Below are 21253 nucleotides of genomic sequence, written 5' to 3' on the forward strand. Positions count from 1 at the left end.
CCTTAGGGCAGCCATTATTAAAGCTGTCCTGGGGGAACCCGCCACAGGTTTTCAGGATATCTGCAATGAACATTCATGAGATTGATTTGACCGCACTGCTTCCTACATGCAAGTTTCTCTCATGCAAATTCAATGTGGATATCAAGAAAACCTAACTGGTTGGAGGTTTTCTCCTCCCCCCCCCCCCCCCCCCCCCCCAATCCTCAAATCAGCTCCCGGACAATTCCGCCACGCGGGGGAAGTGAATAGGTCAAAATGAATATCTCTGAAGTGCGGTGTCAGTGTTGTCAGACAAACCAGATGCTCAACAATCTGATAGTCTGCTCTGCACTTCCTCAAGCCCAAGTCTGCCAGCCCGTCCGTCTCTGGCTGGTATCTCTCTGGGTCTCTCACTACTCGGTTTGGCATCTCTAGACTTTCTCAACACCCCCATCACATATTCTCCTCCCCCACCCCTTCTTTATTGCCTTTTAGACAACTATGTACAATGCTCCTCGCTTCAAGGACTGTTGTTCATTGTCTTACCTGTATATTGAAAATCAATAAAAAAAAAATACTAGACAAAGAAAGAACTTGTTTTTGAAGTCGCCTGCAACCAGCCCGAGGATCTCCTGATTGGTCTCAACGTTTTGACGTCATTGGTAATAACCTCCTTCCTTGTCCTGCCCCCTCTAACAAATTTCTTCTTCCTCTCTCCGCATTCGCCCTGCAAGAAACGAGAAATTACGTACGTCGGGTCGTCGGAGGAGGCGGGGCGTTGGAAAGCGTTGAATTTGAAGGTAGGAGGAGGAGAGGACGCGGGGAATTTGAAAATGAGGGAGAGAGAGACGTCGGATTGTGGCGGGGGCTGGGAGGGAAAGACGCTGGATTAAGAATGTGGAGATTTGATGGACTGGAGAATGCAAGAGAGGGCTCGCTGATAGACCGTGGGAGGGTTCTTGGTCCTTGAATGCGTGTGAAGAGTTGTTCTCGGCGGGTAAAGGCAGTCAAGTACGTGCGATTTTGTATCCCTGTGTGTAGTTTTGACTTCACGTCGTCGGGACGGTGTAAAAGCCAGATCTCCGGGATCTTCCGGATCTACAAATGAACTTTAGACTGGAGCGCGTCTTTGTTTTGACGGCCGCTGCTGCTTACAGTACACTGCAGCGATCACCAGCCACAGCCCAGCACTGCGGCGATTCTCTATTCTCCTCTTTTCATGGCGAATCTTCAAGGAGGTTAACCAAGGAGGTGTAATAGCCTGGAGTGGAAGGGAGCTTACCTAGTCCACTGACACTGTAAGTTACGAAGACATTTGATTAATCTCTGTTTCCACTCTCCCCGCGCAGCCGTCATTGCCGTTCACTCAACACACAGCAAGCAAAACCTGTGAGCTGCTGCATCCACGTTGTTCTTTATTGTCGGTCCATCTGTAACAAGTACTGTCTAACACTGTTTTTGTTGGATAGAGCATAGGCGCCCGGTATAAGAGGCTTGGACAGGCTAAGCCTCCCCTGCAGTGCTCTGAGAGGTTTAAATTGTTGATTCCATATCATCAAGCTGATCAATCCATAGACTGGTGGGTTGTGTCCATCTACCAGCAGGTGGAGATAGAGAGCAAACTTTTGCCTCCCTATATGTGGTCATGTGCTGCCGGAAACTCCTCAGTATGTTCTCTATCTCAGCAGGTGGTGGTCACACACAGCAGCAGCTCTGGCTAGGCCTCCAAGCCTAATTTTTAGGTTTTGTTGAGTGCCTGGGGTTGAGGGCTCTTTTGAGCAAGTGCAAACCTGGTGGTGCCAGGTCCCTCCTTTTCTCCCCCCTCCCGCTGGCTCCGTTTAAAAAAAAAAAAAAAAAAAAATTTTTAAACGTTCTTAAAGGCGTTTATTTCGACATTTATTTAAACGTTCATTGCAGCTACTCACTGGGACACCAGTTCGTTACAGCTCGGAGTGGACAGCAGGTAATTTTTACCTTTTTATAGCGGGCAGGGGTTCCCCGATTCTTCTCCTCGTGGCATATGGCGTCGGAGGGCGAGGGCGCAAAGGGTCGCTCCCTGGATCGCTTGAGCGCTTCTAGAGGGGATGCGGGGGTCTTACAGCCTGATTCGCCCTTGTTGGGTGACAGTTTCGTGACCGATGAATGTCCCGGTCCTTCCTCCGGCGTGGCGGTTTTTTCCCGCCATAAGCGCCCATCCCCCGCTCCTCGCCTCCGCCATCTTGGCCGGCCACGCGGCTCGGACGGCTTCTTCGTGGGCCGCCCTTGAGGTTGGAGACATTAATGCCATGAATGCCCTTAATTTGGGCGACGGCACAAAAGCGGCTAAAGTTAAGCGCCGTTCTTCCCGCGCGGCTCCTTCGCGGAGTGTCGCGCCGGACGCCATTTTGGATGCGCATGTCTCTCCCCCGCTCTTGCGAGCGCCGGTTGAGGGTGCGTCTAGGGCTGTTGCCCAGGCTGCGGAAGTGCACAGTCTGGGGGTTTCTCCCCCGTGTTTGTTTTGCTGCTGCATCAGGCTTTCCTCATGCAAAACGCTGCCCCTGCTCCCTCGTCTGGTAAAGAGGTTGAGGTTCCCAGAGGTAAACGCCCTCGGGGTGATTCCCAGGCCTTGGAGGACTTTGTCTCCTCCGATGTAGATGAGGGCAGCGTGTCTGAGGTCTCCCAACGGTCCTTTGCGGATTCCTTGGAGGAGACGGATCCCCGCTCGGATGGAGCGGATGACCCCTCTGCAGCGGCTCTTTAGCTCAGAGGTTTTGCCCAACCTGTTAGTGCAGGCCATGGGCATTTTGAAGATTTCCTCTCCGGAGGACGTCTCTCCCTCAGCCCCTGTTGGCTCTGCCATTATGCTGGGGACGAAGCGCCCGCCTAGAACCTTCCACATGCATGATGCCATGCACTCCTTAATTTCGGCTCAATGGGATGTCCCGGAAGCGAGCCTTAAAGTGGCTAGGGCTATGTCCCGCCGCTATCCTTTGCCTGAAGGTGAACGTGAGGCCTTTCTGTGGCCTACCGTGGATTCTTTAATCACTGCGGTGACTAAGAAAACGGCGTTACCAGTGGAAGGTGGCACGGCCCTAAAGGATGCCCAAGACAGAGGATTGGAGGCGGCCTTAAGGTCGTCCTTTGAGGCGGCTGCTTTAAGTTTGCAGGCCTCAGTTTGCGGCTCCTATGTGGCCAGGGCGTGCCTGACTATGGTGCAGCGGGCTTCCCCCTCGGATCATTCCTTGAGGGCTGTTTGGCCGGCCCTGGAATCGGGCTTAGCCTATTTGGCAGACTTGCTGTATGATGTCTTGAGAGCCTCAGCTAAAGGCATGGCTCAGACAATCTCTGCGCGGCGGTTGGCTTTGGCTGAAACATTGGTCTGCTGACCATGCCTCTAAATCCCGCCTGGCTAGATTGCCTTTTAAAGGCAAGCTGCTCTTTGGGGTCGAGCTGGACAAATCGTGACCGATCTCGGCACGTCTAAGGGCAAGAAGTTACCAGAGGTCAGGGCTCGGGCTAGTACTCGCCCTGGTACCTCCAGAGGACGGGCTCAGGAAGCCCGTCGGTACCGCCCGGGCAGGTCGGGCTCCTCTGCCCTCTCTTCCTTCAAGAGGAACTTCTCCCCCAAGCAGCATTCCTTTCGCAGAGGACCGCCGTCCCGGAGGTGCTCCCTCCGGTCCTCCCCCAGGGTCTCGTACCCAATGACGGGGCCTTGGTCCACGCCTCAGTGCAGATTGGAGGACGGCTGTCCTCGTTTATGGGCGAGTGGACCACAATAACTTCAGACGCTTGAGTGCTGGAAGTCATCAGAGACGGCTACAAGCTAGAGTTCTGCCGACCCTTAAAAGACGGGTTTGTACTCTCTCCCTGCAAGTCTCCGGTCAAAGCTGTGGCAGTGCAGCAGACCTTGGACAATCTGTTCCGCCTGGGGGCGGTCGTTCCGGTGCCAGAGAATCAGCCTGGCAAGGGACGTTACTCCTTTTTCTTTGTGATTCCAAAGAAAGGAGGTTCTGTACGGCCTATCCTCGACCTCAAGGGGTCCATTGGGCCTTGAAAGTTCGGCACTTTCGCATGGAGACCCTCCGCTCTGTTATAGCGGCAGTGAAGGCAGGAGAGTTCCTGGCATCCTTGGACTTCAAGGACGCGTACTTGCATATTCCCATCTGGCCTCCTCATCAACGCTTTTTGCGTTTTGCAGTACTGGTCGACACTTCCAGTTCAGAGCCCTCCCGTTCGGGTTGGCTACTGCTCCGCGGACCTTCTCCAAAGTAATGGTGGTCATCGCGGCCTTCCTGTGGAAGGAAGGAGTTCAAGTCCATTCTTATCTGGACGACTGGTTGATCCAAGCCCCTCTTATGCAGAGTGCGGCAAAGCTGTGAACCGGGTGGTTGCTCTTCGAGCTCCCTGAGGTGGATCATCAACTGGGAGAAAAGCCAGCTGCGCCCGACTCAGTCCCTGGAGCATCTGGGAGTTCGATTCGACACCCAAGTGGGCAGAGTGTTCCTGCCAGACAATTGGATTGTCAAGCTTCAGGCTCAGGTGGACTAGTTCCTAGTAGCCTCTCCTATTCGGACTTGGGACTATGTGCAGCTGTTGGGCTCTATGTCGGCCACGATGGATGTAGTGCCCTGGGCCAGGGCTCATATGAGACCACTTCGACAATCTCTGCTGCTGCGCTGGACTCCGATGTCGGAGGATTATGCTGTGCGCCTTCCCTTGGACCCAGCAGTGCGCAAGGCGCTGAGCTGGTGGACACAGACAGACAAGTTGTCTGCAGGAATGCCTCTGGTGACCCCGGAGTGGATTGTCGTCACGACGGACGCCTCTTTGTCGGGCTGGGGAGCCCTCTTCTTGGGAAGGACAGCGCAGGGGCTCTGGTCTCCTGCAGAGGCAAAGTGGTCTATCAACCTCCTGGAACTCAAAGCCATTCGGTTGGCGTTTTTGGAGTTCATCCCGGTACTGGCGTTGAAGCCAGTACGGGTCCTGTTGGACAATGCCACGGCTGTGGTCTATGTCAACCGCCAGGGAGGTACCAAGAGCGCCCCTCTAGCCAAGGCAGCCGTGAATCTATGCCAGTGGCGGGTAGCGAGCCTGGAGCAGCTGTCAGCAGCCCACATTGCCGGAGTCATGAATGTCAAGGCGGATTTTCTCAGTCGACATACCTTGGATCCCGGAGAGTGGCAGTTATCGGCTCAGGCGTTCTTGGATATCACGAAGCGCTGGGGCCAGCCGAGCCTAGATCTATTGGCGTCATCAGCCAGTTGCCAAGTGCCGCGTTTTTTTCAGCAGAGGACGGGACCCTCGATCTCTGGGAGTCGATGCTCTCCTCTAACAGTGGCCAACACAAGAGCTTCTCTATGTGTTCCCGCCCTGGCCCATGTTGGGCAGGGTGCTAGACCGATTGGCAAAGCATCCGGGCTGGATAATCTGGTGGGGCTGCCAGTGGAGCAGGGTCTGTTACATCAGAGTCCCGTGGTGATGGAGGATCCCTCCCCCTTTGGGCTTACGGCCTGGCTATTGAGCGGCAGCGTCTGAGGAAGAAGGACTTCTCAGACAAGGTCATCGCCACTATGCTGAGAGCGAGGAAGCGCTCTACTTTTACTGCTTACGCCAGGGTTTGGTGTACCTTTGCAGCGTGGCGAAGCAGGCTCATTTTCTTCATTCACTGCTCCAATTTCTTCAGTGTTGGCATTCCTGCAAGAAGGTCTGGAGAAAGGCCTGTCGCTCAGTTCCCTTTAAGTCCAGGCAGCGGCCCTGGCTTGCTTCAGGGACCGCCTGAAGGGTGCTTCCCTGGCTTCGTAGCCAGATGTGGTGCGTTTTCTCAAGGGAGTTAAGCACCTGCGCCCTCCTCTGCACTCAATGGTGCCTGCGTGGAATTTTAACCTGGTGCTCAGAGCATTACAGAAGCCGCCTTTTGAACCCTTGTTGAGGGCATCTCTGAAAGACCTGACGTTGAAAGCAGTCTTTTTGGTGGCTATCCTTCAGCCAGAAGAGTTTCCGAGCTCCAGGCACTCTCATGTCGAGAGTCTTTTCTACAGTTCACTGAGGCAGGAGTGACTATTCGCACAGTGCCTTCCTTCCTGCCCAAGATTGTTTCTCGCTTCCATGTGAATCAGCAGCTCTGTCTCCCTTCCTTTCGTAGGGAGGACTACCCAGAGGAGTACTCTGCTCTTAAATATCTGGATGTGAGACGAGTCATCATCAGATACTTGGAAGTGACCAATGATTTCCGGAAATCGGATCATCTGTTTGTCCTGTTGGCAGGTCCTCGTAAGGGTCTGCAGGCTGCTAAGCCTCCAGTGGCAAGATGGGTCAAGGAAGTCATTGCCGCGGCTTATGTGGCCGCGGGGAAGGTGCCGCCTATCCAGCTGAAGGCTCACTCCACTAGAGCTCAGGCGGCCTCGATGGCAGAGGCCGGGTCCGTCTCCTTGGAAGAGATATGCAAGGCGGCAACTTGGGCATCGGCCCATACATTCTCCAAGCATTACCGCTTGACTGTGGCGGCACGGGCGGAGGCCCGGTGTGGAGCTTCAGTGTTGAGTTCAGGGATTTCTATGTCCCGCCCTGGGTGAGTACTGCTTCGGTACATCCCACCAGTCTATGGATTGATCAGCTTGATGATATGGAAGGTAAAATTATGTATAATCATACCTGATAATTTTCTTTCCATTAATCATAGCTGATCAATCCATAGCCCCGCCCAGATATCTGTATGGTTTCTATTCTGGTTGCATTTCAGGTTCAAGTTTAGTCTTCAGTTACTTCAGGAAGACTTCGGGTTCAAGTTTTTTCACTTGGATTCTTCAAGAGTTGAGACGAGTTTGTGTTACAGTGAGCTGCTGCATTCCTCTCCCCTCCGTTTTACGGGGCTGGATTGAGACATAAATTCTGCCGGCACTCCCTCCCGCCTTCGTGCGGTTGTAGGGCAGTTTTGTACCCCTCCCGCTTCGGCGGTGCTAGGGTCAGTCAGCTCCTCCCGCGGTTGCGGTTGCAGGATAAGCCAGATCCCCCCGCATCGGCGGGTGTGGTGTCCCTCCCCCGCTCCACGGGGATGAGCTGGACGGATTCCCCTCCCCCACTTGTGTGGGGATGAGCTGGGTTAATTCCCCTCCCCCGTTTCGGCGGTGGTGAGCTGGGCAGAGTGTCCCTTTGTGGGTGTAATTCTCTAAGTGCTGAGTCCTGCAGATGGAGCTTTGATATCGACATACTGAGGAGTTTCCGGCAGCACATGACCACATATAGGGAGGCAAAAGTTTGCTCTCTATCTCCACCTGCTGGTAGATGGACACAACCCACCAGTCTATGGATTGATCAGCTATGATTAATGGAAAGAAAATTATCAGGTATGATTATACATAATTTTACCTTTACCTCTATCCTCACAGCAGGAGATGCAGTGAAAGCCCTCTAGCCTTGTGTAACCAATTGTAGAAATTGGTTTATAGTTTGTTTACCTTACTGCTGGGGGGGGGGGGGGGGGTTGGCTGGAGGTGTCCTGGGTTGCCAGGGAGATATTTAAGGAGGATGACTTCCTGACCTGCACTGAGGACAGATAGCAGCAGAATCGGATACTGGACCAGCATGATCAGAAAGTCACCAGACAAAGGTAGATCATTTTATTTTAATTTAGGTGTTTGGAATATGTCCACTTTGAAAATTAGGTGCTCAACATTAAAAGTTTATATTTATTTACTTATTTATGGCATTTTATCCCACATTAAACATGAATTAGGGTGTTTTGTGGCTCTACATGAGAATTGTGATGATATGATATCCCTTGTTTCATATTGTTGACTCTCTGCATTTTCCGTATGGGTGTTATATTGGTGTATTAGGTTCTGCCCAGTGTAATATTTATGGTACAGTAAGGTTCTGAGTGTGTTTTTGCACAAAGTTGTGCATAGTGTTTTGCAGTTGAGCGATTGTGCTTAGAATATGCTTTGAGCAACCACTTTATTCTTTGACATCATATGATACATATCTAATATCTACATTTAATAAAAGGTATTAATTGTGACTTTTATTTTTATTTATTTTTTCTGTGTGTTGTCAGACAATTATGGATTTAAGGTCCACCCCTGGCCCCACCCCTAACCCCGCCCCCTTTAGCCTCCCCAAACAGTTGGGCAGTGTCTTTACAAGGTGGAGGAGAAAAGACAAAATTGGATATCACTAAAACAACTTCAAAAATATTGTAGCTATTAGAAAAAACAATTATAAATTCAGTAGTTTGTGCTCATATTTTTCTTCAGTGTTATTCTATACAATTCAGATGGCCAGATTTCAGTGAGAATATTCTGTTTCCTGATGGGTTTATCTTAACTGGTTGTAATCAGCCTTGGGAAGCCTGGAGTTTATAAAGACGATGGAATATATTGAAATTAAATGGAAGTAGAATTAAACTCTCCTTTCATTGGGGCACATGAAATCACATTTTCATCTGTTTTGTAGAAGTTTGCCTTTTAGATACACAAATGGATTATTCTGTTTTGGAACATGTTTCAAGGGCAAGTGATTTTATAACTCCAAATAAAAATATTTTGTTTCATGCAGATCTCTTTTGTTTAAACATAACTAAATGGGCTATAATCCCCAAATGCAGTCCAGTGGTTTTCTTATATTTTGTTCTTGTGATGTCTTATACTGTGCCAAAACTGAAAACTCTTATCTCCTTGAGGATAAATGAGAGGACATGGGATAAGTTTATCTAGTCCACAGGAGACAGTATGACTATAAAGTTGAAGCCGGGCCCCCTACAGCAGCCATCTCCGTTTGTCAAAAACAATAGCAAAGTAGATTTGCATTCTCTCTTGTAAGGGGGGGGGGGGGGGGGGAGAAGATCTAAGAGGAGTTGTGGGAGCTGGGCTGGTGGAATTTTCAAGGGTATGTGAAGGGGGGGAGGGTTATTTTCAAAATATATTTGTCATTACTGCAGAAGCTGCTTTGTTATTTCAAGTGCTGTATTGTGGTTTTCATTGAAGCTCTAGATGCCTGCTTTTTTCTTCATGATGACAATAAAGATAGTCCTCTATAAAAATACTTGCAAAAGTTTTAATGCCTATGTGTGTCATTTGTTTTTAATTTGACAAAAATGTCATTTATTTTAAAGCTTCCCCTATGAACACACAACATAACATTTTAAATCAGCAAAACAGCATTAAAAATTATTGTACCTGCTAGACACAACAGAAACTCTTTGCATATGTCCAAAACTTTCTGGAAGGGCTGCTCACACCTAAATCCACCTGTATTCATTGTCTGAGGGGCAGCATACACCTAGATTCAGCTCTGTTTCTCATCAGAACGGCCACATCCCTTCTGATCGAAAAATACACCAGGATCCTGGTGTATCCATCCCTTCTGATTGAAAATACACCAACCACTTGCCCCTGAAACATGTTCAAAACAGAATAATCCATTTGTCTTATCTAAAATGTAAACTTCTACAAAACAGATGAATATGTGATTCCATGTGCCCCAATGAAAGGAGAGTTTAATTCTACTTCCATTTAATTTCAATATATTCCATCGTCTTTATAAACACCAGGTTTCCCAAAGCAGATTACTATAACAGTTAAGATGAACCTATAAGGAAACAGGATATTCTCACAATCTCACTGAAATCTGGCCATCTGAATTGTATAGAATAACAGTGAAGAAAAATGAGCACAAACTACAGACTTATCATTGCTGTTTCTACTAGCTACAATAATTTTTGAAGTTGTTTTAGTGATATTCAATTATGTCTTTTCTCTCCCACCTTGCAAAGCACTGCCTATCCAACAAAAACTGTATTAGACTTGTTACAGATGGACAAACAATAAAGAACGACAACTTGGATGCAGCAGCTCATAGGTTTGCTTGCTGTGTTTTGAGTGAACGCCAATTACGGCTGTGCGGGGCAGTGGAAACAGATTAATCAAATGACTTCCTTGCTTTCAGTGGACTAGGTAGGCTTACTTCCACTCCAGTCTATTAAACCTCCTTGCAGATTCGCCAAGAAAGAGAATAGAGAACTGCAGCGCTGGGTTATGGCTAGTGATCGCTGCATACTGTAAGCAGCGGTGGCCGTCAAAACAAAGACGCGTTCCTTCTGTCACTAAACTTTTATTACCCTGAGAACGCTAGTTCCCGCTAAGTCACGCCCCCTGTGATGTAATGTTACTGTCGCACGACAGGGGTTTCACAACTTTGAAGGAGGACAAGATTGCTACGCAGATATGAGGATCTGGGAGAATAATCTTCAGCGTTGAATGCATCAACAGTCTTTTAAAAACAATTTTTTTTTGGTGGATATGTAAAATGCCCCTATCTAAACGACTGGACAAAGAAAAAAATGAACTTTTAAAGGTGTTTTTAATTGAATCCGGGAGGATCCCGCTATATCCGTCTTTTACCTTTTGCCCACATCTATCTAAAAAAAACAAAACAAGGAATGTGAGATTCCTCAATTCATACACTAAATTCCACCTCCCCTGGTGTTTATTTTATAAATATGTGACTCAAACAAAGCTAGTCCCATTCAGTCTAACGCCCCCTTGTTTGTAGCGTTCCGCTGCTGTAAGGAAATGTCATTTATTAAGAGAGAACACGCTGGGATCCTGAAAATTTTATATTTTCATCATACAGACACATATTGGAAACTATAAGTAACATCTAATACTGGGATGTGTTTGCTTATTATAGGAGTTGTTTGGGTCATATATTTAAAGTATTTTACAGAGCAGTGCAAACAGACCATCACAAAACATTCTGTCTGATGTTAAAAAGAGAAAAGGGCACAACTGTGTATCTGTTGACTAGGAAAGGCAGATGAAAAGAAACACCTTGTTTTCAGCTGTGTAATAAAAGGAAATAAAATGAATGAATTTATCTGACCATGGTAGAGGGGAATTCTAAATAGTTAGTAGACAATAATTTACTTTTCAAAAGACTTCTGGGTTTGAGTTTCACTGAATCTGAGCCCAAGTATATTTAGCAGAAGAGTGAATATCTCTCAGCAACTTTGGCTGACTTGCATGACATATGCTGAGTTGTGCTTGTGCTGCATGAACAAAATTTCTTTGAGAGTCCTTGCTCAGCCCCACCCCCCCCTTATCCCCATGGTGCACTATCATCTTGCCTTGGTTCCCCCACCAACCACCCATCCCTCCCAATGGTGCTTAGTCCTACCACCACCAGCACATGGTGCACAGTCGCCTAGCCCTGCCTCCTGCTATGCATGGTGTTCACTTTATTTTTCTTTCCTGCTGAAATCGCACTGCAAGAAGAGAGAGTTGGCGGCTGCTTCCTTCCCCTGTGCCTGCCTAGAGAGCTGACTGTTTATATGAGACACCTGAGGCTATACAGAGACCCACTGCAGTTGGTTTTAGGCAGACACAGGAGGAGGAAGCAACCCAATATGCAACCATTCACTCTCTGCTTTTGCAGTGTGATTCCAGCGGGGGGAGGGGGAGAGGGTGAACTGTGCAGCTTGGGTCTCTACTGAATTTTCACTGGAGTCTGGAGGGGGTGCATATGCTTGAGATGGATTTGCATACACTATCTCCATTGTATGCAAATCTCTTTCATGCATATTCATTGTGGATATCCTGAAAACCTGACTGGCAAGAGAGTACCCCAGGACTGACTTCAGAAATGCTGGTCTTACTGGGCAAGTCACTTAACCCTCCATTGCCCCAGGTACAAAACCTGTATATAATATGTAAACCTCTGATTGTAACCACAGAAAGGCGGTTTATCAAGTCCCATCCCCTTTTCTCTTTCCCAAGGTCTAGCTTTTCAAGCCTTTTTACTATTGGTTGCAGACAAGGCACTTCTTGTACTATTGCACAATGCAACAGCAGTGGCTTACACAAACAGATAAGGAGGCACAAGAGGTCAGCCTTTGGCAGAAGAGGCCGCAACCCTTCTAGGTTGGACAGAAAACCACCTAGGAGATATGTCAGCTGCGCATGTGGCTGGAGTGGAGAATGAGCCAGCACGAAATAGAAAAAAGATGCGAATCGCCAATGGCAATGTTGAGAAAAATAATTTAGTCACCACATTAGTTAAAATAAGCCTGACACAGCCGCATTTCGCCCTCCTAAAGGGCTGTGTCAGAGGCTAGCATATAACAACTGTAAAAATACATATATGTATAAATAAATCATACCAGAACAGCGTACTAAAAAATAAACATATTATAAAACATAAATAAACAGATAAATCACACAAATCTATACATACTCCAGTGCTGCAGTAAAACCAATTCCACCTACTGGACTAAAACAACTAAAAACAGTGGCTTAGTGTATGAAATGATGGAGAACCAAAGAAGTATATGGTACAGCATATAAATGAGCAGCATCAGCTGCCGCCCTTGGAATTATACTTTATGGCCGAAAATGGATGTCGTTATTAATCACATGATTAAAAATATATATTTTTCTTTTGTCCTTTCCTACCCCTAAATACTAATTTGTTTTAGCAAGGAAAGAAGTGCACACGCTTAGCAGTACAAAAAGCCTGATGACTTATGAGTATTTAAAACTGACCATAGCATTCCATAGTGGATATCTGTCTTTGAATTTTTCATATTCGCATCCAATCTCATGAATTGTGGTCTTTAAATTGTATATTGATTGTATATATATACCAGTATCGTGATATAGGTAACTATGATTGATTGTTTCTTAGCCCTGATTTGAAGAAAAGTGAAACCTACATTTCCTGATTGAAGGTGGGAGGATGTGGACTGTCAAAGAAGCTGCATTAGATGAAAATGAGCTGGGACCTCTCCAAACAGTGAGTAAATACAGCATCTCAGCTTTGTCTGTGTATGTTTTTCGTAATAGGAAAGACATTGGGTAGGCGAAATGGGTTCTTTGGTCTTTGGTATTATGCTGTTTTTCTATAGAATTTATAGTGTCTTTATTATTATCACCTACAAGAAAATTGCACATGAACCCTTTCTCAACAATTTAATGGTGATTCTTTATTGTCCACCAGACTAGTCCAGATAGACAGGTTTTGCTTTTCAGCAGATGAAGACAGAGAATAAAAACTTGTGGAGCCTTCCCTAAATAGGGCACCAGGTAGACTGCAGCTTTTCAGCATTCTCTTATCTCCAGCAGATGGTAGATGGGCAACTCATGTAGGTGTGATGGATTCTGCAGGCGCTTCTAGGGTCCAGTTGAGCTGGGGGTGGGCTCTCCTAGGTCTCTCTCTGCTGGTCCCTTGGTACTAGGGGTGATATCCTTAGGAGTATGAATCTCTCTTCCTTTACTTGCCTCCTCTCTCTTTCCTTTCGGTGTCTGTGATGAAATAAAAAAATGGAGATGTTTGAGAAGAAGTAGGAGAGAAAGTACTGCACAGGTGAGTGTAGTGACTACACCAGCAACCAACTTGTTGCACACTGGGTGTAGCGTTTTTCTATGGGCTTCAGCTGTGGAGAGAGCCAATCAGCAGTCACATCAGAGTCTGCAAAGTGCTGTTTGTACTACAGGGGAGCTCAATCACAGCACTTGCCTTCCAGAGCCACTCAGAGGAAGCTTCTATGGGTACCCCTTGCACAGAGTGAATCAGTTTTGAGCCTGACAGGGGTGAGCCATTTGTTTGAGGAGCCGAAAGGAGAGTGACTGCACATGATCAACATGGAAGCAGTTGCCTTTTTAGCAGCAGAAAGCTGCATGTGTTAGATGGCTTTGAACCTCCTGCTTTGGCTCCGGAGGGGGCTTATGGAGGCTTGGCTCTCCAATGAAGTACTTCGTCTTAAGAACATAAGAATAGATATATACAGGGTCATCAGCCTAGTATCCTGCTTCCAGCAATGGCCAATTCAGGCCACAAGTATGTGGCAGAATCCCAGAGTCCCAAAGAGTATCTGTTACCATATCCCCCAGAAATTAGTTCCAGAGCTTAACTATTTGTTGAGTGAAAAAATATTTTCTCTTCATTTTAAAAGTATTACCATGAAACTTCATTATTCATGTTTACTTGCCACTGTAAATTCTTATCTGAGCTCTTGCCATGGAAAATCTCTGAATAACAAATATCAACTGTCACCCAAAAAAAAATAATGGAATGAATGTATATGTTGTAATATTCACACCTATTGAGTTCTTTTCACCAACATTTTCCTTATCCAAGGAAAGTTACAAACTCCCAATAGGTTCTTCATCCTTTTTTAACAGAAAGTGACCGTGTAGCATTTCCTCCTCCTCAACAGAAGGCACTAGAGAGCCTGAACTCTTCCACAAGAAAAAAAATTCATAGGAAAGTTTTTGTTTCAAGTGCTTTATTTCTCTTTCAAAATCAATCTACAAGACTCCCCTTTAATTCAGGGTGAATAATCATAACACATTTGTTATTTTGTCCAACATCCCCTCCTCTGAGGTTTTCCTGATAATGTCACATCTGATACCCTCCTTATGCTACCTGGCACTCTTTCTGGGGAGTACCACTTGACAAACAGTTTGCACAAGATATGCAAATTAACCACTTAGAAGGCAAATCTTCTCTTACAGGCTATAGTATACTTTAATTATTCTGAAGGGGTAGTTTTGCACCAAACACTTTAGTAAGTACTCTTGAACTTGAGCCCTCCACTTATGTAAATTAACTATTCTAAGTGCAAATACCTGACTCTTCTTCTCCCTTTCCCTCCCTAAGTTCCTCCCAATTGTACCTACCGTACATGTACCTCATTCTACCACAATATCACTTTGTATTCATTCATACTATGTATTTGTTCAGACCAGAATCAGCTAACACCGTTAACGGTTATATGTAAGCCACATTGAGCCTGCAAAAAGGTAGGAAAATGTGGGATACAAATGTAACAAATAATAATAATCCACTTCAATTAGCTTCTGCTAACCATTCTGTAGGGGTTCTTCTTCTTTCAACAAACAATTCATTATAGTGAGAGATGAGTCTTGGATAAAAACAGCCATCAACCCTTGGACAGGATTTTGCTTCACCTCCAACTTTTGCCTGTCCTCCACCCCCGGCTGTTAACATCAGAGTCTTACTTCAAGGCTCACAGTGTTCCTTATACTTCTCATTATTCTATATTTCAGGTAAGACCTTGTCTGTCTTTAGAGATCCTTTCCTTTGGTATCTAGTCATTAGTTACTTGGAATCCTTCATGCTTCTTAGAGGGATCCTTCTGCTCTCTTCTTGGGGATAAGCCCATTTTTAAAGGGCTGCTTCCTACCAACCCCATCCTTCCTGGGTTTCTCCTATATTCTGGAAAAGATACAGAACTTTATCCAATGGGCTTACCTTCTGAAGGGAGCTATTCCCACCTTCTGCCATGGGCCCTCCCTTTTCTACTTAGTACAGGGTTAACCTCTGCCCCCTCCCCCCCCAGCTCTCTGTGTCAGGGCGATCGTTGAGGCAGGGCTCCCTTTAGTGGCCTCTATAAAATAACACAAGTGCCTCCACCATTAGAATGCCCTCTAGTGGTCACTACCCATGTAAGCAGGCTGCTTCTACTCCTGAGCGTCTTCTAGTGGCTCCCTTCAGGTCATTACAGCTGTCTTCCACCCTAAGAGCTCCCTCTGGTGGCTGGATCCTGTTGACGCATGTCCTATATTTATCACAATATATAATCCATTTGGGACAGAAGCTTCAGCATCCTGTCTCTTAGCTGTAAATAGCTTAGGCTGGGGAGGTCCTTCTCATTTTCAACTTCTAACCTTGCTAGATGTCATATATTTTCCTTGTATGTAATTAGCAGGGTTTTTTTTTTCCCAAATGCAGATGACCTGGATTTTACTTCTCTTTCAGCTGGCCTCTAGACTGACATATGAGTTTTATGTTTAACATCCTTTTACTTTGTAATACTTCAGATTGGATGTTGGATTTCATGCTCTAGCAGACATCTGTTCACTCCAGCTCATTGTTTTTTCTATTCTAGTCTGTCTCTGCATACTGAAGCAAAACTAGTCAGGCCTCTTGTTTATCTCTGTCAACTTAGCCAAGTCAGAGAGGTGAATAGCAACACATGGTTGCTTCTTCATTACAGACATAATATTTATTCTCTCAATTCTACGGAGCATTACTTTCTGATAAGGGTTTATAGGCCCACTCATATTCGGGACTGTCCCATGGTGGTGATGGTAGAGAAGGAAAAATTATCTTACCTGCTAATTTTCTTTTCTTCAGTCCTACCAGACCAGTCCATTGTCCCTCCTTGGCATATCTTTGGGGTGTTTAGCCATTCTACTGCCTTTTTATTTTATTCCAGTGATGTCATCTGGTTTTCTGAGGGTTTCAATCTTGGGTTAGCACGTTAATCTGAAACAACATGTTGCTTTGTCAGTCAAAATGCTGAACCTGTATGCCTCCATGATGCCCTTAAGGAGTGAATCACGTGAAACTACTTTGATTCTCTGTCTCCATCTGCTGGTTGATGACAAAACCCACAGGTTCTGGGCTGGTCTGGTAGGAATAAAGGAAAGAAAATTAGCAGGTAAGATATTTTTCCTTTCTACAGATATGGTGGTGGTAACTTTAGATTCTATTAATTAGTAAAGCATTGGCTTTGACTGAGGAATCCATAGGCTTGTATGAACTTGTACAGATACTTAATTATAACAGAAAGTGTGTGTGTGTGTGTTTGTGTCTGTCTGTCTGTCTGTCTGTCATTAGCCCGAAATAGACTGAAGTTCAATGTGGCTTATAAACAAACAATAAAGTGGTATATCAAATCCCATCCCCTTTCCCTTTTTGTGTTATCTTCTAGCCTCAGCAAAAGTCATCAGGAAGAAATCCACTTCAGGATATCACAGCCCAAGCTGCTACTATCCTAGAGCCAAACATTTTGGCTGCTGCCCAATCTTCTGTATCCAAGCTGTCATCTTTGACTCCATTACTGAACACGGTAAGTTTAGAACCACTCTTAACTGATGCTCTAACCAGTACTATTAGCACGGTACTTCACTTTAACATAACTACAAAACTGCATAACACCCTCCAAGGTGTGCACAAGTCTAGTAAATATGTATGTTTTCTTTTAGTGAAACAATGTTGTGCACTCCTATAAGATTCCATTGCATCATACTACCCCTTCCCCCTTTATCCATAGTTCACCATCTCCTCTTTCCCCCTCCCTTCCCTGCATGTAGTCCAGTGTCTCTCCTTTCCCTCCATGCTCCTCCCCCAGGTGTCCAGCATCTGTAACTTGGGCACCTACATTTATGCAACAAATGCATGTGTAAATTATAGAATACTAGCACTTATGTCTGTCAGTGTTACATCCTGCTTGTCCCTGGAGAACTGTAACGTACTCACTGATGGGTGATGTCCTCCAACTGAGGTCCCAAAAAACAAATGGGCAGGCAATCTACAAAATCCAGGATGGGCAACAAAACAGCAGATCGATTGGCACAAAAAAGAGTCCAAATTTATTCACCACATAAAAATATAAATGCATAAATAATTAAAAGCCCACTGGTATGGCTTTTTTTCACAGCCTTGGCAGTGCTGCACAAGAAGGCTTGCGCTTCTGGCTTTAGCCTATAAAGGAGCTCTTCAGCTTCCCTTGGGCTACAGGGGAAGAGCTCACCACTCATACATACCCTTTCCAGCCCACATACGAGACCATCTCAGTCCTTGGTCAGCTTTCATCTGCTCCTTCATTGCCATGTTTCTGATCATTAAGAAGGTAATTTTATAGCAAGATAGGGCGCATAAATGCATATGATGTGCCTGTTTTATAAAGGTGAGACAGGCTAATAAAATTCTCAAAATATTAACATGGACCTCAGCAGTGTCACTTAGATCTGTCTTCATTGCTCCAAGATTTACACACCCACCTTGTCGCTGGTCCTGTATTTTAAGATAGCTTTATCAAAAACATCTGTTCAAAATTTCTTTACTTTAGGAGCTTAAATTATTGAAATATTGAAAAATTCTAACAAGATAAATACTCATTTTTAAATGCTTGGGAAAAAACCCCAAATTTCAAACAATTACAAAAAAAAGTTTTAAGAGAGAGAGTTTAAAGCTGTACAAGCATAACATGCTGACTACGCCATCCTGACTGGTAACTAATACACCTTCCAAGATGGCCACAGTGTTCTTTTCACCCCTTTTAACCAAAATCTAGAAAATCATCTGACTCAAAGAAGCCAGTGAGCAGAACCCACAAGTTAAACCAAAGTCATCCACTGTATTTCCACATTTAAGCCGTCTAAAGCACAACGTTGGATTTTCCAGCTGGGTACTGTATATGTCCCGATGGCTTAAATGTGGAAATAGAGTGGATGGCTTTGGTTTAACCTGTGGGTTCTGTTCACTGGCTTCTTTGAATCGCATGATTTTCTAAATTTTGGTTAGAAGGGGTGAAAAGAATGCTGCGGCCATTTTGAAAGGTGTGTGTGTGTGTTACCAGTCAGGATGTCGTAGTAGGCATGTTATGGTAGTATAGCTTTAAACTGTTTTTCTTAAAAAGTTTTTTTTTTTTTTTTTTTTCTGTAATGGTTTGAAATTTGTTATCATTAATGATGTGGTTTTTTGCAGGGTAAGTTCCTTGATACAGCCTTGTGGTAAAACATGTTGGACACAATCCCCTGACTGACTAGAAAATTGTTTCTTTTTCAAACATCTAAAGATGAGTATTTATCTTGTTAGAATTTTTCAATAATTTAAGCTCCTAAAGTGAAGAAATCTTTAATGGATGTTTTTGATAAAGCTATCTTAAAATACAGGACCAGCGACAAGGTGGGTGTGTAAATCTTGGAGTAAGGAGTTATGAAGATAGATCTCTAAGTGACACCTCTGAGGTCCATGTTAATATTCTGAGGAGAGTTTTATTATGACTGTCTCATTACTTGTGCTTTAAACTCTCCTGGTATCTATTATCTGCCTATGTTTTATAAAGGTAACATACACACATGTGCCTATTTAAAATTATCTTAGGGCAAGGGTATTCAATGTCGGTTCTCAAGGTTCACAATCCAGTTGGGCTTTCAGGATTTCCACAACGAGTATGTATGAGATCTTACATGCACTTCCTCCATTGTACACAAATAGATCTCTTGCATATTCGTTGTGGAAATCCTGAAAACCTGACTAGGACCTTGAGGACCGACGTTGAATACTCCTGTCTTAGGGAACGTAGGCGCACACATTTATACCTGCTCTAAGGCAGGCACAATTGTGTGCATATATATACAAGTAATAAGTGTACATGCACATATTTTATTTAATATGCCCAAAAGTGCCATTCCATCCCCTCTGTCTCTATACTCTACCCTTGGAAATGCCTACTCATATATCTCATAAAAGCAGGTGTTTCTGTGTGCTTACACCATATGTGCATATGCCTACATGCAATTTCATAAGTAGTTAAACTCATAAAATGCTGTTCTACACACTTGAATCTCTTATAAATTTCCCCTTAAAATGGTTGTTTTTCAAATGATGCCTAGTAGGTGGTCAGAGAGAGAGGGGAGGGGGCTGAGGGGCTAAAGGCCATGTTTTTAGCTCCTGTTTATTATTTTCACCATGTAAGGTTCATTTGTTTCCTAGTAAGTGCTTAATAAATCTTCTGTGAAATAGCTGCGACTTCGTAAACATGCTTACATCCTATGGTCATTTTACCTGTTATATGATTTTTCCTAATTTTTGTATTTTTTTTTAACAGACTGACTACCAACCTAAAGCGTCATTGAGCAAAACTGAAAAGTTAGAATCTAGGATAGCTGCAGACACTGACTCGTCCACAGTCTATCTTCAGCCCAGCACCTTTCCCACAATATTATTCAGTACTGATCATAACCCAGAAGAGAAACTTAAGTCTGTTCTAGATCAGTTAGCTCTGGAGAATCATGACTTTGAATGCTCTGAAGGCAGGATTTCTCAGCTTTCTGAGCCTATTTCGTGCTTCCAACTGAGTCCATCTGCAGATTTTGCACTGCTCAGAGAACAAGAACAAATAGACATTTCAGCTCTGGATCTGTACAAAGCCTTGGTTCCTGAGTCACATGATCTAATGACTTTAACTTCACAAGTAGAATGTGATGGTGGTGAGGTAGCCTGCATGCCAGGGATGCATGGAGGTAATGAAGTTGGGATAGCTGAAAACACTGAGAATGAGATCAGTGAGACACTTGAGTCTTCTAAAGCAAATGCTTGTACTTTCCTAAATTGCACTGCAGTGCATTGCAACTTGGAAGCATTCAAGAGCATACAACCTCCCTTGGAATGTGACTTATCTTCTGTCTCTTTGACACACATTTCACCCCAGGCCCCTCTTCTCAATGGTAGCACAGATGTTGCTTTTAGTAAAGTCTTGGCAGCAGCACAGTCTGATCCTGTGGTAGATGAGACTTGTAAGGTAGATACATCTATTCTCTACTCAGCTGATCTGGAAGATGGAGATCTGTTTGTTCATGATGCAACTGAAGAATTAAAAGCATTGCTGGATGTTTCCCAGCTGTGCAAACTGATGGCAAGCTCGCCACAAGTCGCTAAAGGACAGGAAATTGACCATTTATCTAGAACTGTAAAAGCAGATGGCATTCCATTCACAGAGAGTACATTTCCCCTAGATATAACTTATTCTGAAAGCTGCCTATCAAATACTAAAACGTCTGAACACTCAGCACAGGATACATGGAGTTCTTTGACTGCCAGAGGAGATTTGTCAAAATCTTTCACCTCTAATTTGTTGCACCTGCATGAAGATGGAAGCTTGGGGTATTCTTTAAACAAAGTTGATACTGCTGAGGACAGATGCCCCCAAACAGAGAGTGATAGACAACATCTGTTGCAGTTAAAGGAAAATGACCTTCAAACCAAGACCCCTCACACAGAGAACAGATCTACTTCAAGCTGCAAAGATCAAGAAAATAGAGGAGAAACTGATTTAATTGTGAAAAAAGAGGAATACATCTGCAATTTCATCCTTCCTTCTGAAGAAGAAAAGAAGGAAAGACTTTCGATTCATATGCCTGCAGAAGCAGACACCTGGACAATGCCCAAGATCAGCAGAAGCATGAGCCCAGTCATTAGCTCCAGTGCAGTGACATGGGTGACCCCCATTATGTTACTGGAAAAGAGCACGAACACTTCAGTAGCGTGTGAGGCTGTGAGGTGTGGCATATTGTCGCCAGTTTCACAGCGATCTAGCAGTACCAGCATAACTCCTGTTACTAGGTCCTGTGCGGTGACATGGGTGACCCCAATAGCCCTACTGGAGAGAAGCATGAACACATCTGGAGACTTCAGCAGGATCATGGGGAAGGGAGAGACATGTGTGAAGGACAGTGCTGCTGAAACTGACTCCCTGCTCTGGAAGTAA

At 45.0% G+C, this 21253-nt stretch overlaps 1 protein-coding gene across 1 annotated transcript; it reads left to right on the forward strand.

The window, feature by feature from the left end:
* The first annotated feature begins 702 nt into the window (after positions 1–702).
* LOC115482391 lies at positions 703–21253 on the forward strand. The gene is made up of 4 exons (XM_030222138.1): positions 703–779; positions 12637–12744; positions 16691–16828; positions 19595–21253. The coding sequence occupies exons 2-4, from the start codon at positions 12688–12690 to the stop codon at positions 21251–21253; spliced, it is 1854 nt and encodes a 617-aa protein (XP_030077998.1). The 5' UTR covers positions 703–779; positions 12637–12687.

Source organism: Microcaecilia unicolor, chromosome 13 (genome assembly GCF_901765095.1).
Source record: "Microcaecilia unicolor chromosome 13, aMicUni1.1, whole genome shotgun sequence".
Classification (NCBI taxonomy): domain Eukaryota; kingdom Metazoa; phylum Chordata; class Amphibia; order Gymnophiona; family Siphonopidae; genus Microcaecilia; species Microcaecilia unicolor.